Source organism: Podarcis melisellensis (genome assembly GCF_964234715.1).
Source record: "Podarcis melisellensis genome assembly, chromosome: 5".
Taxonomy (NCBI): Eukaryota; Metazoa; Chordata; class Lepidosauria; order Squamata; family Lacertidae; genus Podarcis; species Podarcis melisellensis.
This window is the reverse complement of record NC_138537.1, coordinates 62,872,615-62,892,324: the sequence shown is the minus strand read 5'-3', so window position 1 is coordinate 62,892,324 and position 19,710 is coordinate 62,872,615. Positions and strand designations below refer to the sequence as shown.

Sequence of the window (19,710 nt, the reverse complement as noted above, 5' to 3'; positions counted from 1 at the left end):
CACTCACTTCTGGGCTTGCGGCATTTGGGAGCCAAAACGTTCGACTCACAAGGCATTTGGGATCCAAGGTAGGACTGTACAGAGCTATGAATACTGAAATGTTTTATAAAATAATAGCATGACTGAGAATGCCAGACTTGGAATTGAAAATCTGGCTGAAATTTTCAGGTGGACGTGGACTCCCCCAGGTGCTCCTAAGCAAGTCACTTCCCCCATCTATATCTCTTAAAAGGCAGCATCTGTTACCTGCCTCACAGTGGTGTCACAGCAATAGATGAGATAAGGATTGTAATGACTAACATAGCCATTACTTGCAGGGACCAGGGCACCAAGGCATAAATGGCGCTCCTTGCTGGGAAGAGCTGGAGTGGTTCTCCAGCCTCTTAGGTGAAAGGGCCAGCTCTATCTGCACAAAAAGCTGCATGCCCAGAGCTGTTCCATCAGCCAAATTTCCTTCAGAAATTTCCTTGTGTAGGAGCTCCATATATAGACATGGACCTTCGTAGAAAATGTGGCATGTATTAATTATCAATCCTACAGTGCACATGAATTAACAATACCCTTGTTTCCAAACAGTGCGATCCTTATATTAAAATCACCTTGGGCAAAAAAGTGGTGGAAGACAGAGATCATTATATTCCCAACACTATCAATCCAATTTTTGGCAGGTAACTTTTAAGACTTCCTCCTTCTGTGTGATTAGAATGGCTCTAATCCTCTCATAGATTAAAGAACAATTATGCCTTGTCATAGCCTTAATTTTGTTTCAAGAAATCATTATTTCACCTTACTCTTACTTATGAAAAAAAAGTTGGGGGAATGGGGGGAAAGTGTAGCACGCACTTCTTCTGGTTTTTTTGTTATGGGAGGATCCTGAATTGGATTAGAACACAATGAGGGATGGACTAGAACATTCACCTCAATTTACAGAGGAAGAAAATTCTCCCATTTAAAAATGCTTATATATTCTGCTGATAGTACTAATATTCCAGTTAATAAACTGGAATTGTATACAATTTTTTTAAAGGGGTGGGGGATTTTGGAAGAAGGTAGAGAGTTTAATCCTTATGCTAATGATATGCTAATGTCCTCAGAATGTGACGAATTAAGATGTAAGTTAGAAATAAGGATTTTGATAGTACTCATTTGCTGTTTTTTCTATCAGCCAATTATCTTGTATCAGCCCACAGGTCCATAGTGACCCTTGCAGGGTGTTTAACTAGTAATTCCAATTGCGGTGGCTTACTGGTTTATGAAAAATGCTGATCGTATTTGTTGTGAGTGTCACTAATGTTTTCAGGGTGGTTAGTTTTCTGAATTTCAAACATGCCAAATATTCCTGTGTTTAGAATGTACGAACTGAGTTGCTTCTTGCCTCAAGAGAAGGATCTGAAAATTTCTGTTTATGACTATGATATGCTGACTCGAGATGAAAAAGTTGGTGAAACCATCATTGATTTGGAAAACAGATTTCTCTCCCGCTTTGGATCTCAGTGTGGAATACCACAGCAGTACTGTGTGTAAGTTGCTCACTGCTATCGCTATTAAAAACATGGAAAACCTAAGCCCATGATTAAATGTCTCCCTGTGAAAACGACGCTCCTTAGAAGCAGTTATCTTGGCTGGACTTAACGCCTCATATTTACTGCATTTTCACAGACTGTGATAGGATATGCTATGGCTTTCCTGATTAAAGCATTGTCTCCACTGAACTTACCTCAGTTCAGAATCCTATATATATATGCCAATGTGCCCCTGAAGCTCCTGCACATGTGTGCTTTTCAATAAGGCAGCTTCATAAGCAAAAAGGATTCATATCTAAGACTGCTGCTTTCATTACAGGAAATGGAAAGCCCTTGTGAGCAGTGCCAAATAATATTTTACAGCTTCAGTGTGTGTGTAAGAAATCAAGGGGGAAGCATCCTTCATGTGGGCACTTCATTTTCATTGCAACAAAAAATATAGCCTAGAAGTGTGTGTATGTTTGGCTTCATTCAGACATAACACTAAACCATGGTTTCAGGAATGAGCATAGCATCCACCCAGACTCATATACGGTACTTCATTCTTTTCCTCCAGCTTGGCTAGAAAAAAATTAGAAGCTCCGCTTCCATTTTAGATTAGCCACAGTTTAGTGTATCCTCCGAACCATAAAATGTGGTCAATCTTAACTATGCTTAGTGAAAACAGTCAGCTTTATCAACTATGATTTGAAGCTGAGTGAGCACAGTTTGTCCAGGCTTGAAATAGGTGATTGGCAATGGAGGGAAAATCACTTGGGCTCAGAAGAAGGCTAAACTAGTTCTCATAGGCTCCAAAATAGCCTAGCATATTTTAGTTTCGCAAAACACCCTATTGTGGAGTCGAATTCCCGTCTTTTAAATTCAACATAATTCCATCCACTCATTCATCATATTGAGGAATATGGCAAAGTGTTACTAAGAAATGATGTGACTGTATCCAAGAGACATGCTGTCTATCTATCCTGAATTTTTCTCTTAATTCCTAAAAAAGCTCAGGTATCAATACATGGAGAGACCAACTGAAGCCAACACAACTCTTGCAAAATTTAGCCAGGGTCAAAGGCTATTCTCCCCCAGTCCTTTCTGAAAACGGGAGGAGGATTAGTTATGGAGGAAGAGAATACACTTTGGAAGAATTTGGTGAGTTTTCTCCTTGTTATTGAGTTTCGCTGATTTGTGTTTGTGCTGTCCCCACTGTGTTTTCCTTGAGCATTTATATTTATAAGAATATAGAATTGAAACTTCATTGTCAATTGTAGCCAGTAGTTTTGACGTGGAAAACCAGATCAGCATGTGGAACTGGGGTTTTCCAATTGTTCGCTATAGGAAAGTGAAAGAGATGCAATGCATGACTGAGTGGAATTTTGCCTTTCCATAGCTAGCAGTGAAAACCCCATGTGCTCATAGATCTAGCAGGCTGTTCTTGGTCCACAATAAATCTATTGAATGATTGTATATATTTATACTTGCTAATTTCAGTATTTGGCTGTGAATGCCTACTGATTTACATTTTTCTTTCTTTACTTCAGAGGCCAACAAAAAACTGCATGAACACCTTGGGCCTGGTGAAGAACGGCTTGCCCTTTACATTCTCAGAACTCAGGGCTTGGTGCCTGAGCATGTAGAGACAAGGACTTTGTACAGTACCTTCCAGCCAAACATCTCACAAGTACTACACATTTATATTTTATTTATTACTGCATTTATATCCCACTTTTCTTTCAAGGAGCTCATCTCTACATCAGTTACATCCACCAAGTCTCCTGGTGACTGGCTTGGCATCACATACCTGATGTAGATACAGTGGTGTTTTTTCTGGGAGGACGCAGGGGGACGCCTACCCCTAAACACTTTATGAATCTACATTTAGCCTCATTGAGGGGCAGTATTTCAATAGGAGTAGGAAAATGACAGTACCCCTAAACATTTTTTTAGAAGAAAAAAAAGTGCACTGTGTATCCACTGGGACCTCTAGCTGTATCAAACTCCCCCTCAAAAAAATACCACACACAATTAGAGCTGGATGAGGATTTTTCATCTTTATCATATTTTGTCATTTGGGGGCAGGGTGAGCTTCTGGTCCCCCCCCCCCGCATGTTAAGCATTGTTTGTTTGTTTGTTTGTTTTGTTATTATATGAAGTGGTATGAGCAGCTGTTTCATGGGTCCCTGCAGTATTCCGTTCTTGATGTTTTGGTAAAGACCTTTAATTTTTCACAGCACTTCAAGTGCTGTATTGACTGTGGCAAGGGCTTGGGCCTTCCAAGTGAAATTTCTGACATCTTCACCTCGAAACAACAGGAAACCCAGCAATGCCACGTCATAAATTACTTTTGAAAGGTCTCATGTGTTTCAACCATGTGTTGCCATGTGACATGGTAGGCAGGTATAAGAGTGGAGAATCAAGCCCAAGGTCTAACTGTGCATATGCAATAAGCTGCATGGTTCTTTGGATTCAGGCCATGATATCAAATTGGAATATTGATAATGTCATATAACAGGGTTGTTGTTTTTTTCTAAAAAAAGACCTGACACGATTGCCTTATTTGATACAGGGGAAGCTTCAGATGTGGGTGGATGTTTTCCCCAAAAGCATGGGTCCACCCGGCCCTCCTTTCAACATCACTGCTCGCAAGGCTAAGAAGTAAGTAAATAAGGATTTTGGTAGGTGGCATGCTTTTTTGGAACTTCCATGTTGACTCTTTAACTGCAGTGATGATTATGAGCACAGCGTTTGCATTTACTTCATATTCTCTTCCAGTCCTTTCCACTGCTAGAATACAAACATGTTCTTTATACCAGTGTTTCCCAACCTTGGGCCTCCAGCTGTTTTTGGCCTACAACTCCCATCATCCCTAGCTAGCAAGACCAGTGGTCAGGGATGATGGGAATTGTAGTTCAAAAACAGCTGGAGGCCCAAGGTTGGGAAACACTGCTTTATACTCCGCAACAGGGATATCCAACCAAGTGGCTTCCAAATGTTGTGGACTACAAGTTTAACCATTCCTTTTTAAAAAATATTTTTATTAGTAATTTCAACATAACATATTATCAAAAAGCATATCATCCTTAAATCCCCCCTATTTTTCCCCTCCCCCCTCACCAAAACATAACCCACCCTCCCCTTCTCCTCCCCCCCGGACTTCCCTCAGCTTCTCTCTCTGGTTTACCAACATATGGTATTTTCTGCATGTTACAAAACTGTACAGATCCTTAATTTATCTATCTAAATCATATCTGTAAAAAGTTTGTGAATGTTTATTCAAAACCTGCCAAGGAGTCCAGTTCATTTTGTTGTTTCTTTAAATACTGACACACAAATTACATGACGAGGATAACTGTGACTTTAAAGATGAATGGGAACCCTTCACAAGTTTAACCATTCCTGACCATTGGCCATGCTGGCTGGTGATGATGGGAACTGTAGTCCAAAACATCAGGAACGAACCATATTGGCTCCCTCTGATCTGCTGGATATAAACCTAAGAGCAAATCCTATATTCCAGGTATGAACTGCGGGTAATTGTGTGGAACACAAAGGATGTCATCCTGGATGAAAAAAGCATCACAGGGGAAGAGATGAGTGATATCTATGTGAAAGGGTAAGAGACCCATTTCCCAGATCTTGTTAATGATGAACACAACTGTAAGATCAATTTAAAGGTCTGGTTCTCATTAAGAGTACCACTGCATTGAGCTTTGACTGCAGAAGTTTCCAGGTTCAATCCCCAGCAGCTCAAGAAGGGAAAAACCCGTGTCTGGAAGCATGAAGAGCCACTTCCTGTCAGAGCAGACAGAGCTGGGCTAGATGGACTTGGTATAAGGCAGCTGCCTGTGATGTCATTACTGGAAGAAGGAATTAATGAAAGGCTGGAACGTTGTCCTCAGGCACGAAAATGTCTTGAGCTGGCCCTGTCAAATGACTTCTTTGTTATCTTGGGTGTAGGAAGTTTAATGGGAACATTGGGACCGATTACTGGCAATATATCTAACTGGCAGAACTGGCCACATTACACTGAGATTAGTGGAGCTATTTGGGATGAAATCAGACAAGAGAGTGCCAGGGTCTCTGTTTCAGTTCTGGTGTTTTGCAACGTAAACATTACAGCTCCGAAGCTGCAGTGAAGTGTTGCTGCATTGTGCAAAGCCATCAGTCCTATTCGCTATACACAGCTAAATGTCATTGTTTCTGACTTTCAGATGGATGCCTGGCCATGAAGAAAATAAGCAGAAAACAGATGTGCATTACAGGTCCCTAGACGGGGAAGGGAACTTCAACTGGAGATTTATTTTTCCTTTTGAGTATTTTCCAGCTGAGCAGCTCTGTACAGTTTCAAAAAAGGTGATTCTTCTCTTATTATGTTAATAATAAAAATTACGCTTGGCCATTCACAGCCAAAGGCCTTGCACCAGGACACTGAGTTGTGTGTAGATTTTTCCTGAATCTTTTAAAAAAATAAAAACTGCAGCCTCCACAGCCACATGTTTTGGTAGATCTGTTTGGAATGGAAGGAAAGTTCTGTCCCCTCCTTTGTTTTTTTCTGCTCAGATTTGCTGTTCCCCTGCACAGATGCTTTTCCATCCATAGAGGAAAAGAGACAAGTAGAAAAGTAGCAGAGTATAAGAACATGATTTTGGGAAGGAAATGACCAGAGTAGAAAGGGTTAAAAAGCCCTTCCCACTTACTGTTCTTCCACTGAAACTTCCAGCCTCCCACATCTGCTTTTCATATAAAGAAAAATCAGCCTTAATATTGGAAAAACTATTACAGGTGTCTGTAATGTCATATCTAGAGTCGCCCATAGGTAGGTCAGATTGTGGCTTTTACCAAATTCACACATTCAAGCAAGTATTCGTCACTCCTTGCCACCTGAATATTTTAAAATGCAAATATTTTGTTATGAACCTTGCTTCCATATCCCTGAGATACCGTTTTCTTTCCACTATGTCTGATAATGAGTTCTAAGATACAAAAAATAAACCCCACACCTTTTTGGCTATAGAACTACAAACCTGCATAATATTAAAGTGTTTCATAGTGTGAAAATTTCAGGTAAGATTCTTTTTTAAAAAAAAGCAATATATTGACAGTTCAGATGCAAGGAAACCAATTACTTGTCTGCTGTGAGTGCAGCAGCAAAAGTTTTCACCAGCTTAGGCAAGCAGAGGACCTTCTAATGAATTGCTTTTGAATGTGATCCTTTTTGGCCAGCAGACCAAATCTCTATCTCATTCCACCTCTACTGGCCAACTTTGACAGGTGGGTGGAGCCATGCACTGTCAGTCATGATGATGTCAGGTGTCTGACTAATCAAAATTGGCCTGCAGAGGTGTGGGGGGGGGGGAGAGATATTAAGCAGCAAATTAGCACTGAGTAGGATTTAACTCTTCGCTCATTAGCTGAAGTTGAGCGTGCTGCTGTGGCTGCATAGTGATGTTCCTTGTAGGAAACAGTGAGTCTGGCCAATGCAGAATTTAACTCTGTCCATCATCTGAGATCACCTGCCCAAACATGAGCTGATTGAAAGGTAGATGTGGTTTGGGGAATTGGGTCCCCCGGTGGGCCAAAAGGTTGCCCAACCCAGCTTTAGGCACACACTTTTTTCCTGTAGTCACAACTCCCTGTTTGTGGAAATGCTGCTGACAGAGAGATGGAATTAGAGGCAGTGGGAGGGAGGTTGGGTCACTGCAGCAGGCATGAAAATTACTATTTCTTTTTGCTGGTTTTGTTCTCCTTAGGAACACTTTTGGAGCCTTGACAATACAGAATTCAGAATTCCACCCAAGCTGCTTATTCAAATATGGGACAATGATAAGTTTTCCTTGGATGACTATCTCGGTATGCCCTTTGAAGTATAATATGGGTTGGTTGGGTGGGGCGTTTTGCAAAGGGAGAGATTTTTGTCAAGTTTTCATTTGGAGAGAAACGAAGTGTGTGACCAGATTTCCCACCCACCCACCCTTCTGTCTTTTCCTATAGGTTTTGTTGAACTTGATTTACACAATGCAATTGTGCCAGCAAAGTCTCCAGAAAAGTGCTCTTTGGACATGATTCCAGAATACAAGCCAACTAACACTCTCAAGACCCCTAAGATTGCTTCACTCTTTGAACAGAAATCCATGAGAGGATGGTGGCCATGCTATGCAGAAAAAGATGGCTCCCGTGTTTTGGCTGTACGTCCCCGTTAATATGCATAAATAGTGACATCTAAATCTCTTATAACTCCCTCCCCCTCCAGCACTTCTCCGCCTTCCTTAAATATCATGAGCAAAATATCATAATAGCATAACTCAGCCTTCCTCAAACTGGTGACCTGCAGATGTTGTGTCCATCATCAGAGCTGGGGCTAATGGGAACGATTGTCAAAAACATATGGAGGGCACCAAGGTGGAAGAGGCTGGAATAACTTATCACTAACCTGCCCCAGATGTGCACAACAAGATCCAGTGATTGCAGCCAGGACCAATTGACATGAATAGCTTATCTCTCATTGATTTTAATACATTCATAATATTTTCTGCTTTAAGGGCTGTGATCTATATCTCCATGCATGCCCCCCCCATTTTATATGGCTTGAAAATATATTATAATTAATGTTTTGTGGCATATAAACCCAAGGATTCTATGCACACAAATTTCCAGTTTTGTTTCTTAAAACTTAATGGGAAGCATTCAGAACCTAGCCCACCCTGTGTAATTCCTCTTCTTCATCTGTAATGCCTGACACTGGAGGTCTGTTTTACTTGATGGTGTATTCATTTATTTGAAGGGTAAAGTTGAGATGACTCTGGAAGTCCTTGGTGAAAAAGACATTGATGAACGGCCAGCTGGTAAAGGCAGAGATGAACCTAATATGAACCCCAAATTAGAGCAACCAAAGTAAGATACTTTGCTATATTTGAATTCAATATTCTTTAACCTTGAGCATCCAGATGTTGTTGGACTACGATGCCCAGCATCCCTGATTGGCTATGCTGGCTGTGGATGATGGAAGTTGTGGGAATGGGAGATGAATGAATGCTATGCCAAATCTAGACTTCTGTGCCATACATCAGAAGCACCCTTATACCACTTTAAAAGTCATGGCTTCCCCCAAGAATCCTGGGAGCTACAGTTTGTTAATGGTGTTGAAAGTAAGGAGACCTCTCACAGAACTACAATTTCCAGCACCCTTAACAAACTACAATTCATGGGGGAAGCCACGACTGTTAAAAGTGATATAAGAGTGCTTTAAATGTATCGTGTGGGTGTGACGTTAGTCAGACTTAATGTAAACCCATTGAAATAAATGATTTTATTCTAAGCATGACCAAGTCAGGATCCAACACAGTGTTCTCAAGAAATAACAGACTGTAACATGAATTAAACAAATCAACTATTTTAAAACATTTAGCATCAACTATATACTGGATGTTTTATAGAACCTATCCATGATATATAGGCCCTCTCTGCAGCACATAATCAAAACTCTTAACTATCTGGTCTTTAGTTTTATAAATGCGAGACATTATATGCTAGGCTTTACTAAGTTACCAGATCATTTAACTTTTATACCTAAGCAGCAAATATCATGTGCCTGTTTTCATTTAAACCCCACTTGACTGATTTGCCAGTAAGGAGTCATGTAAAAGCCCAAGGCAACATGTAGGCAATAGTAATGTGATTTCATTAATAAAAAATTGTCAATGAAACTTGGCATTCAGATTTCATATTGGGATTCGGCTCCCTAGTTCTTGAATTGTTTGAACCTTCTCAGAGCAGAGTAGGCAATGGAAGTCATGGAGGAACCATTACAACTGTGTGACATCAGAGCACAGCTGGTAGTGGCATCAAGAGAGGCAAAGGCCAGGCAAACACTGCAAGAAAATGAAATGGATGAGGGACAGAAAACTACTGTGTAAGATTTAGAAGCAAGGTTGGCCCAACTACAGGGCTGGCAAAATTCCAAAGGCACCATGCAGCTAGGAAAATTCTGGATGGGAGAAACCCAGTTTCCTTTCCCGAACTCAATATTTGGAATAGCAGGCTCAGCTCCATAGAAGTGAATAGATTGAAGACTTTCACCTGAAGACTCCTATCCTGCATACAAGAAGATAAAGGCAGTAGAAATGTGAATTTACAGCAAATTGGCTCAAACTGGTCTTATTTTAAAACATCTGCCTTTTGTCTTTGTATGAGATGCTCTAAGCATGATCAACTATAATGGGGTAGCCAAGGTGATACCCTCCAGATATTGCTGGACTACAATTCCCATGATCCCTGACTATTGCTGGCAGGGGTTGATGGGAACTGTAGTTCAAGTTGTTCAGAGGCTACCAGGTTGGCAATCATTGTCTTACACATAATCGAGAACACAGCTCATTAGCAATAAATATGCTAGTTACTTGGTATCCTAGTTCCTTGCTAAGGTAACCAACTTTTTTTGTTGTTGTTCCAAAATATAGCCGACCAGATACATCTTTCCTTTGGTTCACAAATCCATGCAAGACAATGAAATTCATTGTGTGGCGCAGATTTAAGTGGGTCTTCATTGGCATCCTCCTCCTCCTGATTGTGATCTTGTTTGTAGCAATTCTTCTGTACTCACTGCCGGTAAGCATTTAAAAAATGTGTAATAGTGTTTTTAGCTTGTGACATTGCGTCTGTCTGTTATAGGCTTATATTCAGGATACAAGCCTGATGCTCCTGTCCAGGAAGCAGTACATGAATTACTATCATTGGAAAGGGGAGGAAATAAATTGCCTGTCATTTCCCTTAAGGGTATTTTATATCTTTGGAGGGTTTATCTCTGAAGATAACTTGGAACAAGATGTAATGCAGATGTAGCAGCTAGCTCCTTTGTTGACCGAGGCCACTAGCCGAGTTACTCCAGTTCTCAAAGCTCTGCCAATACATTTCCCAGCCAAATCCAAATTTTACAGATGATGATCCTTAGCATCCCAGCATTAGAATGGTACATTTTCCTGGGAAACAAGGGCAGATATGAATGGTGGCGCCCTAGTTTTGGAATTCCTTCCCCCTTGAAATCTAGTTGGTGCCTAAACTGCTGATCTTTAGATGCCAGGCTGTCCTGTCCAGGTCTTTGACAATAGCTTCACTGCCATTTGAAATGGGTTCAATTGCTATTTTGATTGTATTGTTGTGATTTTTTTAATTGATAATGTGGTTTTATGGATTTTATTGTTACCTGCCCAGAGATCTGTGGGTGTGGGACAGGATATAAAGAGCCTAAATTAAATTAAAAGTATGTTGAACTGAGTTTTAGCGAATCACTCTTCAACAGGGGCGCCGACTTATAAAAAATATTGGGGGGGCCCATACCGACTTATAAAAAATATTGGGGGGGCCCAAGACCTCCAAACCGCTGCTGCTGGGGGAACGAAAGGGGCGAGCCCCGGGCTGCCCCGACCTTAAGTGAACCTGTGAGGTTGGCTGCCGCCGTGGGCGGTGAATATTAATGATGTATCATTTTTGTGCTTCATGCTGTGGCCACAGACATGTGATCTGATGGTGAATTTGGGGTGACCCAATGCAAAAATCCTGAGAATCCCTGTGGATCCATGCTTTGTAACCACGTTTTTGCACCATTGCAGCCCCAGGCAACAGTGGGTGTGTGATTTTTGGGGGGCAGGCTGTAGCCATGGACATGCTATGTGTGCTCTGATGGTGAATTTGGGGTGACCCAATGCAAAGATCCTGAGGATCCCTGTGGATCCATGTTTTGTAACCACGTTTTTGCACCATTGCAGCCCCAGGCAACAGTGGGTGTGTGATTTTTGGGGGGCAGGCTGTAGCCATGGACATGCTATGTGATCTGATGGTGAATTTGGGGTGACCCAATGCAAAGATCCTGAGGATCCATGTGGATCCATGCTTTTTAACCACATTTTTGCACCACTGCAGCCCCAGGCAACAGTGGGTGCGTGATTTTGGGGGGGCAGGCTGTAGCCATGGACATGCTATGTGATCTGATGGTGAATTTGGGGTGACCCAATGCAAAGATCCTGAGGATCCATGTGGATCCATGCTTTTTAACCACATTTTTGCACCACTGCAGCCCCAGGCAACAGTGGGTGCGTGATTTTGGGGGGGCAGGCTGTAGCCATGGACATGCTATGTGATCTGATGGTGAATTTGGGGTGACCCAATGCAAAGATCCTGAGGATCCATGTGGATCCATGCTTTTTAACCACATTTTTGCACCACTGCAGCCCCAGGCAACAGTGGGTGCGTGATTTTGGGGGGGCAGGCTGTAGCCATGGACATGCTATGTGATCTGTTGGTGAATTTGGGGTGACCCAATGCAAAGATCCTGAGGATCCATGTGGATCCATGCTTTTAAACCACATTTTAAGTGGGGAGGGAAGGAAAAACAGAACGGACAAGGAGCACGAGAGGGATGTGCAGAGAAGCAGCTGGCTAAGAAGGCAAAAGTTTTCCCTCACCTACCCACCCAAGCCAGCCAGCTCCCGAGTGCGCTCGCGCTCTCTCTCTCTCTCTCTCTCTCTCCCCCCCCCCCCCTCCTGGAGCACAGAGACGACACTCTGCTTGCCTGGAGGGGAGGGGCTTTCCCTGCTCTTTGTTCCGTTTGAGCAAACACAGCAAGGAAACAGAGGAGGGTGGGCAGTAAGACCCTGAGGCAGAATGCAGGAAAGCAGCCGCTTCCTCTTTTTGAGGGAAAAATACGGTAATAATTTTCTTAAATTATTGGGGGGGCTGAGCCCCCCCAAAAGAATTTTTGAGGGGGCTCGGGCCCCCTCAGGCCCCATGGAGTCGGCGCCTATGCTCTTCAACTAAAATAAGTGTGTGTTTAAATTCAGAATGCACTTTGATCACTTTTCCTTCTCTTTTTTTTGTAGAACTACCTGTCAATGAAGATTGTGAATCCATTTCCATCTGGTTAAGGAATACCCTTTTCTATAAAATGTTACATTCCAGTAAGGTTTTGAAACCTTCGCCTTTGGACCCAACATAACCACCTGATAATCCTACTCAAAAACAAGCCCCCCTGAATTCAGTGGGACTTACTCCCTGGATAGGATCACTGCATAAATCAAGCTGCTTGTGTTTTTAACCAGGAAGAGGGTCATTTCTAAGAATTGAACTGTTATGTATGATGTATTGGGTGGTGCCAACTGTAAAATACTATGCTACAGTTCAGCATTTTGACTACAACAGTTCATTTTCTCATTTTGTTATCATCTTTGTTTTAAAAATTACTTTCCACAAACATTATTCCAGAAAGCTTTCTCTTTCTCTCTCCTTTTTAAAGATGCACTCTATTTAAAGTATTTTTTTTATCATGAGCACTTTGAAATCCTGCCTCTTGATTTATGGAAAAAGCAGGCACTACTTACATTTTTAGAAATAAAAAAAACCAAAAACCAGTGCAATAATAATTGTTCACCAACTGTGTGAACCTCATGTTTTTAAAAAGGTCATATTTACAGCAACAAGCTTCTATTCTCTGTGGTTCAACTTTATGAGCAAAATGATGAAATAAAGCAATATAAACTCATGATTTATCATTGTGATTATTATAGTTACTTCTAATTTCAATTATGTGTTCACAACAGCAAAAATTGGATGTCAAGACGGCGGTAGTATCATAATTACAGTCCTGTGCAGTTGGATACCCATAATCCCACTGAAATCAATGAATGGGGTGAGTGAGGATTAACTATATAGGACATGGGTTGGCAAACTAAGGCCCGGGGGCTGGATCAGGCCCAATAGCCTTCTGGATCCGGTCCACGGTCAGTCTGGGAATCGCTGCGTGGATCAGTGTGGGGATTCTGATCGTTCGGGCCACACCATTTACCCCCCCCCCACTCACACACACACACACACACCGTGGCGGCGCCTCCTGCCTCCCTCCTCCTGGCTTCTCCCCGCCCTGCCTAGAGGAGGAAGGGGGCTGGGCTTTGTTGAGCCATGGTTGGCTGAACACCATTTTAAGCAGTGCCTCTCCAGAGCCAGCCCTTTCGTGCCACTCATCATCCCTCCACTGCAACCGCCGCCAGCCCCTGGCACTCGCAAGGCACAGATAAGCAGCCACCGGGGCTCGTCCGGTGCTGTGGAGAAGGAAGGGGAAAGTCGGTGGAAAGAGATCCCCCCCCCCCAAAAAAATAGTCCAGCCCCTCACAAGGTCTGAGGGATCGGCCCCTTGCGGAAAAAGTTTGCTGACCCCTGATATAGGATTAGCTGCTACAGCAAGCCAGGGGGTTGAGGGTACACTATCCAATCACCTTGGCTTCCCATTACATTTGTACCTGGGAATGTGGTTTGTTGCTCCCTAAGGAACCACAACCGCTAGCCAGTTACCGTATTTTTCTGTGTATAACACGCCCCCGTGTATAAGACGCCCCTTTGGGGGGGGGACTCCAAATTAAGAAAATGGGGGGATACATTATCAGTGTATAAGATGAGCCCTAAATTTTAACATAACTTTTAAAGATAAAATCCTAGTCTTATGCATGGAAAGGTACAGTAAGTGTACATAGCATTGCTGCCTTAAACATCCTGCAAGTCCACCCTGCCCTCTCTGTAACTTACATGTGTGAATGAGCCATCACAGACAGAACTTTCATGCCCACCAATATCTAGCACAATCTTTTAAAACAGAGCAAGTCCACACACGCAGCTGAGAGGAATCAAATCTTGTATAAACAAGATGGTGTATATGTGCACATGTGAACCAGCCCCCCGTTTTTGACATTGCCCAATTCATCCTCAGTTGTCACTAACGAAATAAAGAAAAGGCTTTAGTTACAATACAATAGGCACCCCTATTGTAGGGCACCCTAAACTGTAGTTTTAACATATGTTTATACTTATATGTGAAGTGTGGTTATGAGCAAACATTTAGGATTCTGCAATTTGGCTTTATTTCCTGTTGGAGCCCAGCTTGCCCTGTCACTACCAATAAGAATATGGCAGCTATAGATGTTACGAGGTTCTCTCTGCCATTGGTATGAGTCATGACAGGGCAGACCTTGCGTCTGTGTAAAAAGATGTGTAGATTTCAGTCGGTTTGCACCTTTTTGTGGGTAAATGATAATCAGCTAAATTTTTCTGAGGTAAGCTGGTGGGTATAATTTCAGGAAATCATTTCCATAATGCGGAGTGTTATGTGCCAGCGTGGAACGGTTGTGCTGTCAAGATATAATAGCCTTTTATTTGGGACTGGAAAGAACCGACTTGAGAGGCATGACCTAAACGTGACAGCTCAGAGCTGGAACTAATCACAATCCACATGGATTGTCACTTCAGTATTGAAATTGTAATACTCTGGCAGCAACCAGCAACTTGTGTCAATGCAAGTTTGATCACTCCTGATTTAAGGCCTTTCAGTCAGTGACACAAATTTAACAGGGGATGGAAAACACAGAAGAGTTGCTTTTCATCCAAAGGCTAAAATACTATTAAAGAGAGATTTGGTCAGCGCCATTCTGGGGAAAACAATAATGAAAACGGAACCTGAGCAATCCTTCACACTTGGAGTGTGAAGGTGACAAGAAGTTATTTTTTTTTGAACTGGCAATGCATCAGCCGCTCACAGCCCTAAAACCATTGAGCAGATCTTTTCAATATGTAACAACTGCTCATCAAAGCCTACAGCAAAAATGCCTACCACTTGCTCAAACACTTTTAAAAGCACCGTGCTTTGTAAGAGTACCCTGCCTTAAGGGAGCTATCCCTACATAGCTTTTCCTGTTGCCTCAGTCATAAAAATGTGTTGCAGGAGAAAGGCTATTTGGCTAAAACAGCTATAGCGTCATAAACTTATGATAACCAAAAGCTGGAACTTAAGGTGTTAGAGTTACCCCATAGTCTGTGTTTTATGGTTAGCATGATGTTTGCAGTTGGCAAGCAGTGGAACGCTGGGTGACTGAAGGAACCTGAGGCCTAGGAATATCCACTGGTAAGTGAAAAAGAGGAGGAAGACAGTTGCTGGCCACTGACAGGGAACTGAAGAAAAGGAAGAACGAGAGAAGGCAGAGAGATCCATAAAATACATTTAAAGATTATGGCTTCCCCCAAATAGTTTGTTAAGGGGACTTAGAACTGTGGCTTTGTGATGATTCTTCGGGGGGAAGCCATGACTGTTATGATGATATAAAGGTAAAGGGACCACTGACCATTAGGTCCAGTCGTGACCGACTCTGGGGTTGTGGCGCTCATCTCGTTTTATTGGCCGAGGGAGCCGGCGTACATCTTCTGGGTCATGTGGCCAGCATGACTAAGCCACTTCTGGCGAACCAGAGCAGCGCACGGAAACGCCGTTTACCTTCCCGCCTGAGCGGTACCTATTTATCTACTTGCACTTTGACGTGCTTTCGAACTGCTAGGTGGGCAGGAGCTGGGACCAAGCAACGGGAGCTCACCCTGTCATGGGGATTTGAACCACCAACCTTCTGATCAGCAAGTCCTAGGCTCTGTGGTTTAACCCACAGCGCCACCCACGTCCCATGATATACATGTGCTTTAAATATACAGTGCAGATGAAGAAAGGGAGGAGGGGGAGGGGAAGAACAGTAAGCAAAGAAGAAGCTAGTGGAGTGAAAATAAAATTTATTCTCTGCTGAGATTGGCATTTTAACGTATTTAACAGATGTTGCGGGTACTGAAAGAGCATTTCATAAAATTTTGTGAACCCACTCCTGTAAGCAGTTGCCAAGGATAGAATTCCTTTAGGACAGGAGAGAGGAATCTTTTTTCAGTACTAGGACTGCATTCCCTCTTGGGAATCTTTTGCGGGAACCACATGGTGGAAATGGGGTCAGAGGCAAAAATGGGTGGGGGAGCAATTGGTGTGATTCTTACTTTGTCAGATTCAGAGATTTCTATACCTGCACCCACTTCCATTCAGGCAAGCAAGAAGCACATTTCAGCCATGCAAAAGGCCTTGAGGAGGGTGCAGTGCAGGGCTAAGAAGGGCTAAGGAGGGATGCAACATAGGGAGAGTGGCCGGCAGCCTGGGGAGGGAATGTAGTCTAAGGAGAGTCCCAATGAAAAAATAGACCTGGAGGACTGCAGTCAATATCTGGATTCAAGGTTCTCCGGCAGCGCTGGCAAGCATATGACTTCTTAGTTTATAAACAACCTCATTTTCTTAGAAACCATTTTGAAATGCTTCAAAATCACTAATTCCCAGAGAACCATTGTTATAGACCACCCCACCCCATACCCAACAGTTAACTAAATCAAGCTAAAGCGCTTTACTGTTGGAGCCAAAGCAGACCTCCCATGTTTGGGATTTTGTGCACCTTTGCTTGTTTAAGTTAAAAAACAAACACTGCAATTAAAAATAACTGATAGGGATATATCCTTTTTCTCTGTACAATTCCCCCTCCCCCAATTTAACTGATCCCTCCCTGCACCCTGGCAACTGGTATTCCAATGTTTTCTTCCGTGGTGCAAATAGCTTGATGGCCTTAAATTAGGAAAAGTGGTTGGGTGAAAGCTTCTCCCCCAACACTATGGCTTCAATTCATACTGAGACATACCACAACTGCTGTTCATTTCAAAAAAACAGGGACTTTCTGCATTGCAAGGTATTATGACTAGTGACACCTCTCAGGTACACCACTTGCTTCCTGCTTCTTCAGACTGGAGGTGCCGGCAACTGAACCTTTGACCTAATGTAACAAAACATGCATGACCCATCCTCAATTCTTTTGTTCTGCTGTTTTTGTTGTGCTCTGTTCTTCCTTCCACCACTTCTCTTTCAACTATACCAGCCTTTGGTGGGAAGAGTTCATTTATGTTGAATAGAAGTCTAGACAAACAACGTACTGTGATTATTTCCTCTCTCTTTACCCGCTCAATGTATACAGCACAATTTTTAAAAATCTAATACCCATCCACCTGCCTCTGCCCTTCCTAAGTGCATTACACACAAAGCTCTGCAGGGGTGGTAAAACTTGTTTTCCAGATGTTGTTGGACTACACCTTGCATCATCCTTGTCCAGACATGCTGGCTTGGTCTAATGGGAGCTGCTGGTGTCCCACAACATCTGGAAGGCCGCAGGTTTCACCATCCTGACTCTACTGACATCTGCTTGTATTTCTTCTGCCAGTCACAAGATGTCAGTATACACACCAAAATTCCAGTCAAATGACTTTGATATACTGTATGCATAAACAGACTCCAGTGCCCATGCAGAGGGATGTGTAATTTATGTAATGTTGTAACTGTCTAATGTAACATTCAGAGAACTAGTACAGTTCAAGGTGCAATTTTCCTGCATGCACATTACAATAATGAAAGCTGAAAAGTGCTTTGAAATATTCCTTGTTCTAAATGTACCAATATTTGGCAGCTTGGGGGGTATCTAATTATAGTCCTACTTGGAGCAGACTCATTGAAATTAATGGGCATGACTAACCTAGGCCCATTAAATTCAGTGGGCTGCTCTGAATAGAAATTAATGGTGATAAAATACAATGGTTCTATCCAGAGCAATTGGGCTCATTTTTCTTCAACTGAAAATAGATATCCTTCTTAGGATACATTAATAGGAAGCTAACTGAATGCTTTGGTTGTGGCAATCAAAGAATCATTTGAACGATGAAAAGCAAAAGCAAGATTCTTTGAATCACTGAAGTTAAAAGGTCCATGGGCCACAAGCGGCCCACAGGGGTTGTTTAACCGGCCAACAAGCTGCCCGAACTGAGCCACCAGCTCGGTGAGTCCCCGTGTGCTGTGCTAAACCGGCAAAGTGCAGCATGGGGACTCGCTTCCGCAGCACCAGAAATCGCATCTGTGCAGACGCCGACAATTGCATCATGCCAGAAATCGTGGGTGTGCATGCTGACGCGCACACACGATCCGGCCTTTGGACGGATCTCCGCTGGAGTGAACCAGCCCAGGCGAGGTAAACCTTGCCCCCCCCCCCTGCTCTAAGTGGTAGTATTCAGCTGCTCCAAAACTGCAGACTAATTCCTAGAAGGATCACCTGGAAAGAGGTGGCCTATTCTGTGACTCATGGCATCCTTTGGAATGTTTTTAGTACTCTTTAGGCATTTGGAACCTGAGGGGGTCCAAACTGGCACTTCTGACAGTACTCTCTCTCTCTCTCTCTCTCTCTCTCTCTCTCTCTCTCTCTCTCTACCTCAAAGAAACAAATACAAAATCAACCACTTCCTTCTGAGTCACTCAGAATCAGAAACCTGGGACACAATCCCAAGGGCTGAAGAATGAGGTTCCCGCAAGAGGGTAGTGCTAGGCCAATGCAGTGTTTTAACTCCTTGCACCCTAATTGCTGACATCCTCTGCAATCATGCAAATTGCTTTTGAAACACTTCTCAGTGTTAAAAACAAAGTTTGCCCCACAGCGTGGGGTAGCCACTGTTCAAGTAAACAAGGTCTAAACTTCCTTGAACTCCTGGAAGTAGAAGCAGTATTACCGTAGTTGTTGTAGTAGTAGTAGCAGTAGCAAAATTTGTATACCGCCCTTCGTCTGAAGATCACAAGGCCTTATCTGATAGCATTTAGCTTTGACAACAAACCTTTTTAGCGACATACACATGTGCAGATGTGTGAAATTAGAAATCTGATGGACTGTAATCCATGAAAGCTTCTATCTTAATGAATGCATCAATACTTTACAAAGCCGCAAGGCTCTTTCTTTGTTTTGCTGCAACCAGCAAACACAGTTATTGCTCTGGAAATGGTTAAAAATAATAACCTTCCACTTGGTAAACAGTCTTCTGTGAAACCTCATGGTAAATAACTAAATACTTTTCAATGCATTTGAAAGGCAGACAATCTGACTTCCCAACACGGTACCATTCAAATTAAAGTCCATAACAATAGGAATAAAATAGACTTGAAAACATCTCATTTCCAAGTGTAAAAGCCTGAACTGCAGGCAATGTTTTTATGTAAATTTGACCTCACCTTCTAGTCCTCTTCAACATGAAATCCTACCTTTCCCTCTACTGCACAACTTAAAAATGAACCAACATTAAAAAGGTGAGGGAATTCTTCAAGCAGTAGAAAACGAGAAGGAAGGGCAACAGAACCAATTTCCCCCCCTTCTGTTTTGTGACTTTGCTATCTTTATATTGAGGATTTGTTGCATTTTATTGTATCTTTTGTTGTATCAATATGCTATCATTATTTGAAAGCCTTTGTACTGAACAGTGACGTATAACTAAACAACAGCAATCAGCTGTTGGG

The 19,710-nt window shown here is 42.5% G+C and overlaps 1 protein-coding gene across 3 annotated transcripts in view; it reads left to right on the top strand.

Moving 5' to 3' along the window:
• The window catches only part of MYOF (myoferlin), a 77,580-nt gene extending 64,536 nt beyond the window's left edge, over positions 1–13,044 (top strand). For all 3 annotated transcript variants that reach the window (XM_081913243.1, XM_081913245.1, XM_081913244.1), the window contains 12 exons: positions 577–668; positions 1,350–1,520; positions 2,515–2,663; positions 3,053–3,192; positions 4,078–4,166; positions 5,029–5,124; positions 5,723–5,864; positions 7,262–7,361; positions 7,503–7,696; positions 8,293–8,402; positions 9,968–10,115; positions 12,383–13,044. In XM_081913243.1, coding sequence (XP_081769369.1) covers positions 577–668; positions 1,350–1,520; positions 2,515–2,663; positions 3,053–3,192; positions 4,078–4,166; positions 5,029–5,124; positions 5,723–5,864; positions 7,262–7,361; positions 7,503–7,696; positions 8,293–8,402; positions 9,968–10,115; positions 12,383–12,427 — 1,476 coding nt within the window. In that variant the 3' untranslated portion in view covers positions 12,428–13,044. The remainder of the gene's footprint in view (positions 1–576; positions 669–1,349; positions 1,521–2,514; positions 2,664–3,052; positions 3,193–4,077; positions 4,167–5,028; positions 5,125–5,722; positions 5,865–7,261; positions 7,362–7,502; positions 7,697–8,292; positions 8,403–9,967; positions 10,116–12,382) is intronic.
• Positions 13,045–19,710: the final 6,666 nt, after the last annotated feature.